Here is a 9332-nt window from a genome sequence, read left to right on the forward strand (position 1 = left end):
GCTGATGTAAAGGAAGCCACACTTTACCTCAGCACTTTGACTTTGTTCGCCCTCTGCTTTCTCCAGCTATTGTCCCGCAGTCAGCCGTTAAAATGGGAATTTGGCGGGAAGAGAAGAGGCTCGCGCAGCTGTGACGTGGGCGGCGTCTTCTCGTTCACATCTCACCATAGCAACGGACAGAGGCGCAAGAAACACGCCTGGCCGTGTTTTTTATTATTGATGGTGGCATTTTATTGTATATATATTCAAATTCAAATTTATAGCGACAAATTTGCTGTGTTTCTGTATTTATAGATACACAGTATTTATTTATTTATTTATTTATTTATTTATTTATTTATTTATTTATTTTAAAGACATGAAAACGAGTTTGTCCTCCACAATCCCCAGACCTAAACCCAACTGAGATGGTAAGCGTGAAGGAATAGCAGCAACTATTGTTTAGCAACTCCAGGAACTTCTTCAAGATGCTGAGAAAACCATTCCAGATTTCTCTTAACTCATTAAGTCACTGAGAAAATACCAAGAGTGTTCAGATCTTTCCTCAAAGCTAAAGGTAGTACTTAGAAGAATCTAAAGTATAAAACATATTCTGGTTTGTTTAACACGTTTTGTTTATAAATAATTCCGCATTTGTTGCTGTACAGCTTTAATGACTTCAATAATAAATCATAAAAAGAGAGAAAATACATTGAAAGAGAAGAGGTGTGTCCAAACTTTTGACTCGTACTGTATAATTATCCATAATCATCATAACATCAACAATACGCCACCATTAAATACAATAAATAAATATTTTTGTTATTTAAACGGCTTAATAATCTTAGCATGACAATAGTGATGGAATTATTTAATTCTGAAATTTTAATTCTTATTTAATTCGCAAAATGTATTACAATTATGATTTATGAACAAAGAAACTCTCGTGCGGCCTAACCCTCCTGTCATGTAAGAAACACCAATAATGTCCCCAGCTCAAATTAATACGACTTGTTTAACAATCCAAAAATAGTTTTAAAATAATATTTTCTTTATAAACATTTCTAGCTAAACGAATATAATTATAATCAGTGGAAATCATGGCGTAAATCACAAAAAAATGGAAACAGTTGCCTCAGTTTTGACCTAAAGTCAAAACTGACTTTACTCCTGGGTCAAAGGAACCAGAACAACGTGTAGTAACAACAATTTGTAGTAAACACATATATCAAGATGCTGTAATGTAAAGGTGATTTTAAACATATAAACACAGTAGCTCATTTACCTTTTCTATGATCATTACACTAATTTACCCCAGGATATATGTTTTGGCTCCAAATATAATATACTTTTTTAATGTATTTTTAAGATTTAAAATAAGTCAACCTGACCCGAATCATAACAGGAGGATTAAACACACTCTACCAGTGTGTCAGCGTGTCAGTCCGGCGCAAAACTTCCTCTCATTGTTCTGCCCTCTCTGATCACCCGCCGACCAATCAACGCGCCGCTGTCAAGGGTAACGGCGTCTGTCAGCCCCATCCGGCCAATAGTAGCGCAGCGCGAGGCGGACCAGAGGGGCGCGCGCCTCGGCGTTCTCCTGCTCGGCGCTGGGGAGCCGCCTGTGGCACAAAAGTGAAAAGTGAGTAAGGGGCGCTTCTGCTGCCCCCCCACCAACAGCAACCTCTTCAAAACCAGCACCACCGTCGGCTCTCGCGAACCTCCTGCTCTCAGCTATGGCGGCCACGGCGTCCGACCACTACGGCGTCCTCACGAGCAGCGTCTCCGTCGCGCCCTCGGAGACGGTGAGCGCGCAGCAGGCGCCGTCCTACGGGGACGCGGCGCAGAGCCTACTGCTCCAGAGCGAGTACGCCACACTGCAGAACAGCACCAACGCGCTCGGACACGCGCACCAGTGGCTCGCGGCGCTTTCACATCACGGAGAAGGGTCGCCGTGGTCATCGAGCCCGCTCGGCGAGCAGGACATTAAGCCTGCGTTGCAAGGGGACGCGGACGAGCTCCGGCACTCGCCCGCTTTGCAGCAGCAGCAACAGCAGCAGCAGGCGCGAGCTGCTCAATTGGTACATCCGCACGAGGGCGCGCATCACCACCAGGTGGCGGCGGCTTGGAGGGCGACGGGCGCCGCGCACATGGCCGCGGGCATGACTGCGTCCAACCGACAGGGCATGATGTACTCGCAGCCCGGCTACGGCGCTCTGACAGCGGACGACGAGCACGGCGCGCACCGGCACGCCCTGAGCGGGGACGCGCGCGACGAGGACGAGCACGGTCTTTCGCACGGACTGCGCCACGGTCACGAGCACTCGGACGACGACGTGCCCACGTCCGACGACCTAGAGCACTTCGCCAAACAGTTCAAGCAGCGGCGCATTAAGCTGGGCTTCACGCAGGCAGATGTGGGCCTGGCGCTGGGCACGCTCTACGGTAACGTGTTCTCGCAGACTACCATCTGCAGGTTCGAGGCGCTGCAGCTCAGCTTCAAGAACATGTGCAAGCTAAAGCCGCTGCTGAACAAGTGGCTGGAGGAGGCGGACTCGACCTCGGGCAGCCCAACCAGCCTAGACAAGATCGCGGCGCAGGGCAGGAAGAGGAAAAAGCGCACGTCAATCGAGGTGGCCGTCAAAGGGGCGCTCGAGAGCCACTTCCTCAAGTGCCCGAAGCCCGGGGCGTCCGAAATCAACTCCCTGGCGGACAGCCTGCAGCTGGACAAGGAGGTGGTCCGAGTGTGGTTTTGCAACAGGCGGCAGAAGGAGAAGCGGATGACACCGCAGTCTGGAGCACTTGCTGAGGATAAGGACTCCTACGGCGACACCCCGCCGCACCACGACGACCGGACGCCGGTGCCGTGACTTTCGAGAGACATGAGGGGGTCCGACGCGAACGAGACCGAGTGTTATTTGTTCTGTTAGCGGCGGAGGGAAACAGAAAAGAAAGGAGAAAACAAAAACGAGAGGGGTCCCAAATGACACCCGTGAGGGATGCCAGAGTTTTGTTACTAAACAGTGCCAGAGGATTGTGGCGCCGTCGCTTCAAGGAAACGCTGCAGGTGCGAGTTCTTGGAAGCTAACAAACAAAATACTTCATTGAAGAAGGTGAAGCACCAGGAGGCGCGACACAGCTCAGCTGAAGCGAAATGTTGGGGAGAGATCGGCCAGCACGCCATTTTCCGCGTCATGGCCGTAAAAAGTGTTAGTACTGATGCAGGGTCTGCCATTGCATTTTACCCCCAGCTGATATTATTATTATTATTATTATTATTATTATTCGTTAATGTTGAATTATTATTGTTATATACAATCTATTCAACTTCTGACTGTGTTTCATTCGACAGAATGTTTGCACATCAGTACTGTAGCTTGCTCTGCAGTTTCTCACATTTTATCTTAACAATGGCAGTCTAGTGCTGGTGGTCTGCGCTGTCTGCCCACCGAGTCCAGTCTCATGCAGATCACGGACTCGGCCTGCTCTACAAACTAGAAACCTCTCAAAACCTCTTTTGATGTGCAGCAATTTTACACACTGCAGTGAGCGTTCAGATCAACACGCCAAAGCCACTGAGCAGCAACACAGACATACACATCTGCAGAGGAGATGCGAGGGACAGACGCGGCAGGATAATATTTAAAGTCAGTGTCAGGTTTGGACAGCAGGTTTATTACTGTTTCAAATTATTGCTCGCCAACCAACAGATCTAGGCAATTCATGAAAGTCATCTGTTGCCACGATTTAAAACATTGTTGGTTCTGATTGTTTTACCAACCAGATTCTGACCTTTCTATTTGTAAACGAAATTTTAAAAAGTGTTCTTCCACTAATGTAGGATATAATAAATAATTACTACAGGTACTTAAGTAATATACTAAAAGATAACATAATAATAACAAGCTATAATAATAAAAATAATAATAATAATAATAATAATAATAATAATAATAATAATAATAATAACAATAATTACATTAATAATTATTATTATAATAATATAATAATATCACCAGAACAGCAGCAGCAACAACAACAACAACAACAACAACAATAATAATAATAATAATAATAATAATAATAATAATAACTTTTGAGCAGGTGTTATTGCCTTATGATTTGAAATGTTCTGCTTATAATAATACGGGCAGTACCATCTCAGTGTAAAGATCTATGTTTGTTTGTGTTTTGTATGTCTTTCTCTTTCTCAACCTGAACTGTTGATTGGACCGTTGCTGTGAGCCTGTCTGCCTTGTCTTTAGCTTTTGAAGGGGAACTGTCCAGCAGCAGCTGTGTGGTTAGTGGACTGCTTACATACGATCACAAACACTGCTGATGTGAGAGACACTGGGCAGTGTTTTTCAGCGGATAAGAGTTTAGCTTGTTCTCCTCATCCTGGTGCCAAAGCACAAAATCCACTGTTGCTCCAGATCCCGTTCAGAAGAGCAGCGGACACACAGACGTCTGACTTGCTATTTTAAAAATATCATTTTTGTTGTCATTAAAATGAACACTTGCCTTTTTACAACAGACACTCCGTTTATGAGCGAGTGTGTTTTGTAAGCCTTTTCCTTGCAGCTCGACTGTAGAGTAAAACCGAGCAGGGCTGAATTCCCTCATTGTTCTCTTTGCTCGGTGGAAACGAGGCGGAGGGTTCATTCATTTGACTGCGGTAAAACAAAGCTAGGATAACCTGCATCAGTATGTGCTACGAGATCAAAAGATTGCTGCATTGGGTCATCATTACTGCTTCATTACTGCGGATTCTGCTCTTATCAGCCTTCTTACATGACCCTGAAATGACCTAAAACATTGCTAGTCTAGAAAGCAGTGCTTTAACCACTGTGTTTATTATCGGTCTACAGCCTCTGTATACTTTCCCAAAACTGATAACTCACTGATATTCGAGACATAGCCTAACTAAGAAATCTATAAGACTCTGTCTTCCTTTAGAACCGGACTGCTTTTAAATCATGACTTTCAAAATGGCCTAGCCTCAGATCTGTTTCTTTTGATAGAGCTGAGGAATAATCAGTAAATGTTCAGGTAAACCCAGTTCACTGTGGTATTCAGACAGATCTTGTCTGAGCAGTTCGAATTTTTGTTTGAATTTTTTTCTCAGTATCTGAGTGACAGTGATGTAATTCAGGGTTTTTGCGTTAATCTTTAAAGAGTAACTACACAGAATGTGTTGATTCCAAAACCCATATTTATAGCAGACAGAACTTTTAGAATGTGCAGATCAGAAACAAAAACAAAGAACAATAAGCATTCCCTGTGTAATCTTTGGGATCATGTCTAAACTTCTGAATACAGGATAGTTTTTCTAATGTCATTATCACAATCAACATCAACAGTATAATAATAATAATAATAATAATAATAATAATAATAATAATAATAATAATAATACAATAGTATTATTATTATTATCATTATAAAAAATAAAATAATAATAACAAAATATTATTATTATTATTATTATTATAAAAAATAAAATAATAACATTACATTACACAGTTATATTACTGTAATATATATAACACCACAAACATAATTTAAAAGTTAACGTCAAACATTAAATTGTTTGAATGTATTCAAATTTGTTTGTTTGCATTCAGAGAAATAGTAAACTATTCACAAATATAATGTTATCCTAACATTTTACTTTGGTTTGGTTATTCAATATTTGGATTTATTTGTTCGTTATTTAATTAAACAGTGAATTCTTTTTTAATTCGCGCGCTGGTATGTTATTTGATTTTTGTTTTTGTCTCAGGCCTGCAGTGCTACTAAATGTGATGTGGTTTCTATTTCTCAGTCCTGTTGATAAAAACACACTGTGGAGACTGTTTGACTCTGTGCTGCATTGCTTGTTGTGTGCGTGTTTACCGCTGGGTGAGAAAATACAGATGATATCAGATCGAATCTGTTACTGCAGTGACAAATACTGATTCCTATTGTGAGCAGACGGAGCGCTGCGCTTAGGCGCCACCCAGTGCTCACGGTCAGACTCACAGATAAATGCGTTCATGCAGTCAAGTTATATATTTGTGTAACACATTTATCCACATATGTTTTAAAATAAGGACAACTAATGCAGGCCCAAACTACTGGAAAGGTAAAGTAAATATAATGTTTTAGCATCTTTCGCTTTTTAATACTGCACAATAAAGTCTTTCAGAAAAAAAAAAATATATATATATAAATATATATAGATATATATAGATGGCAGCAAATGTTCACTCAAACTAGTAGTATCAGTAGTAGAGTACATGAGTGACATCTTATGCCGTGTTGATTGTTTTGCTTGAACATTAAGTTTAACATCCAGCACCACTAACTCCCACATGCCTCCAGCTCCACTCTCATTACAAGTAAAAAGGGTCTTTTGTGTTATAACAACAGTGGAAACTTTTTAAAAGGTTTAATAAATAATCGTATTTTAAAGACTTTGACTTGTATTGTCAACCCACTGAAGGTTTTTAGGGGAAAATATAGTCCCAATTTAACGTTTTGTACTGTACTTGGTAGCACACTTACTGCAAATTTACTGCAGACTCAAAGATGCTCTTTCTCAGATTAAGACTGTATGATAGTTAACAAGAAGGTTAATTTCAAGATGCTTGAACGATTATTTAGGCCAGTCAGCCAAAGGTGCAACTGATACAAAAATTATAATGTATTTCTGGAATAATTCCACATTGATTGGGGTCCATTATTAGCTGAAACAGCTCTATATTACGTCTATTCATTAAAAACTCTGCAGAACAGCTTAGTAGAACCATTGAAATGCCTAATTGGCTATTCACTGTGATAGAAAAAAGCCTTTATCTTATCATCGTCAAAACAAAACCTTGTATCTCTAAATTAGTAAGCAGAGGCATCATTCTATGTTTAATAAAATAAAGAGGAAAAAATAGATAAGGATGACATATATTTTTAGAACATTTTTAAAGTGATGCTGTTAGTGTTTCCGCCCTGGTTAATTTCCTAAATAAACATTAAAGCACAACTTCATTATGCATGCAAACGTATTAAAGTCTCTTAAAATCCTGGAGAAATGTTATTCCACTCGTCCTTGCATAACTGCTTCACTTGCTTCAGCCCCTTGCTTGGCCATTAAGCATGCACAGGTTTTACCACAATATTTCAGTACATTTTAGGTCAGAACTTTAACTAGCCCATTCCAAATATTCTTATTTTTAATATTTGTGAGGTAGGTTTGCTTGTGTGTTTTTGATCATTGTTTTCTTGTTTGTAAACCAAAAGTGAGAATGACCCCTGGCACCCCCTGGTTAAGAAGTGTTCTTTGGCTTCTAATAAATTATAAAAAAATATATATATATAGTACAACAATGCAAAAATGGGAACAATCTAAGCTTTAATTCAAGTGCCTTTATTTGGTGGAAAAAAAAATCACACATTAAGAAATAAAATCATGTGTGCCACAATTTTTTTCGTGCCGCAAACTTCTTTTGCCAACAAGACAGCACTTATTCTTGACCTATAACTCTTCACAATATGGGAGAGTACAGAAAGAGGGATCTTTGACCATCTTTGCACAACCTCTATAAATCCTCCAGAGTCCTGGTCTTTTTCTCTGTACTCTCCTCTTCAGCTCACCCCACAGCTTTTCTATTGGTTTGAGGTCAGGGGACTTAACTTTGTGCCTAGTTAACCACTTTTGAGTAGATTTGGTCACATGTTTAGGGGTATAATCTTACTGAAAGACCCAGTGACGACCCATCTTCAGCTTTCGGGCAGAGGACACCAGATTCTGATTCAAAATGTCCTGATATTTCAATAAGCTCATGATCACATGTGTCCTTACAAGGTTCCCAGGTCGTTTAGAGGCGCCTGATGGTTGTTTGGGAGACCTCGTAACCCCACATGCCATTTGATTCAATTCTCTTACAGTGAAAGAGAAAGCTTTACAGAGAAAGCTTTGAAGAACTTTTTACTTCTCTTACCTTCCTTCTCACGGTGCATAGAAGCAAGATACACTTGTGTCCTCTTTCCAGGCTTGTTTTTTATTGTTCCAGATGTTTAAAACTTTGTGATGATTGCTCTGACTGTAGATAAGTTAATCTGCAGGTGAGTGGCTATTTTCTTGTAGCCATTGCCTGATTTATGAAGGTCAACACACATCTATACACTTGAATGTTGTGTTCTCATGTCTTTCCCATGTTTAAGAGTGAGTAGGAGAAATAGACCTCTTTGTAAGGCTGTATTTACACCCCAGGGAAACAAAGTGATTATTTACATACTTTGATTCACTTTATAAACTACAGTAGAAATTACATAAATGGTTTAAATAAATGTATTTCTAAGACATTTTTGAGGGTGCCAATAATTGTAGAACAGGTCATTTTATAAAATATAATTATTTCTTAATCAGGATTGTTTTACATTTTTTTCTACACAGTGAGATTATACTTCTGCAATAAATATGTAATTTATTTTAAGGCTTTTAACACAGTTTAACTAGGGGTGCCAATCATTATGGCAGGCACTGTACTTTAAATCACAAATCTCCACATTATATTAAAGTGTTTATAACATATTGCACAGCTCAGGAGAATCATTCAGTTGTTCTAGAGAAGGTAGGGACTCTATTCCTGTGAAAAGTGCAAACTGTTTTAAATTGAAAAGTATGCCTCTAACTGCAGTTTAGTTGTGTCCTCCAGCTTCAGAATTAGCTTTGCAACCTTTCCCAGACCAATATGGATTTGCAAGCCATTTTCAGTCTTTAAGACTTGGGTAATCTCTCATCTTTTTGTCTGACTGGACAACCTATCCTGTGTGTTGCGGACAGGCTTGCCCAAATTAAGGCTGGTCATTAACTCCAGCTCTCGCAATGGTTACTGACAGTTGCTTTGTTTTCCAAAGATTAAGTAACTGACATGCTCACTATAGAGCACATAGAAGCACTAAACCTACCAGACAATACAATCCACTATAAAAATAGATCTAATGTGAAAACGTGCATAAATTCAAATGGGTGAATCACTCAACCAAGCCACAAAAGTATTCACAAAATCTTATATTTAAGTTTACAGAAGCAGTCTTTAAAAATAAACACAGATAAGAGCTAGGTTAGCACAGTTAAATTTAATTTTGAGTATTTTTCATACAGCCAGTCACCTCTAGTTACTATACATTCATAGCATCTCTTATTTTACAGACATACACCTCATGTACATGATTCACTTCTTTAAATATTTACATTATATTCCTCACAAGGTTCTTCACACACACAAAAACAATTTCTTAGTTTTCTCTCACACATGTACTCAAGCACACAAACACACAAACAACTGAGGATGGTCAAGGTTTAAGAGGATGGT

At 39.9% G+C, this 9332-nt stretch overlaps 1 protein-coding gene across 1 annotated transcript; it reads left to right on the forward strand.

Annotated features, from left to right (window-relative positions):
- The first annotated feature begins 1488 nt into the window (after window positions 1-1488).
- Window positions 1489-4597, forward strand: pou3f2a (POU class 3 homeobox 2a). Its single transcript, XM_049475117.1, has one exon. The coding sequence runs from the start codon at window positions 1716-1718 to the stop codon at window positions 2847-2849; it is 1134 nt and encodes a 377-aa protein (XP_049331074.1). The 5' UTR covers window positions 1489-1715; the 3' UTR covers window positions 2850-4597.
- Window positions 4598-9332: the final 4735 nt, after the last annotated feature.

This window comes from Astyanax mexicanus, chromosome 2 (genome assembly GCF_023375975.1).
Source record: "Astyanax mexicanus isolate ESR-SI-001 chromosome 2, AstMex3_surface, whole genome shotgun sequence".
NCBI lineage: Eukaryota > Metazoa > Chordata > Actinopteri > Characiformes > Acestrorhamphidae > Astyanax > Astyanax mexicanus.

Coding starts and splice junctions, on each gene's coding strand:
- pou3f2a (XM_049475117.1), top strand. CDS start 1,716: ATGGCGGCCACGGCGTCCGACCACTACGGCGTCCTCACGAGCAGCGTC.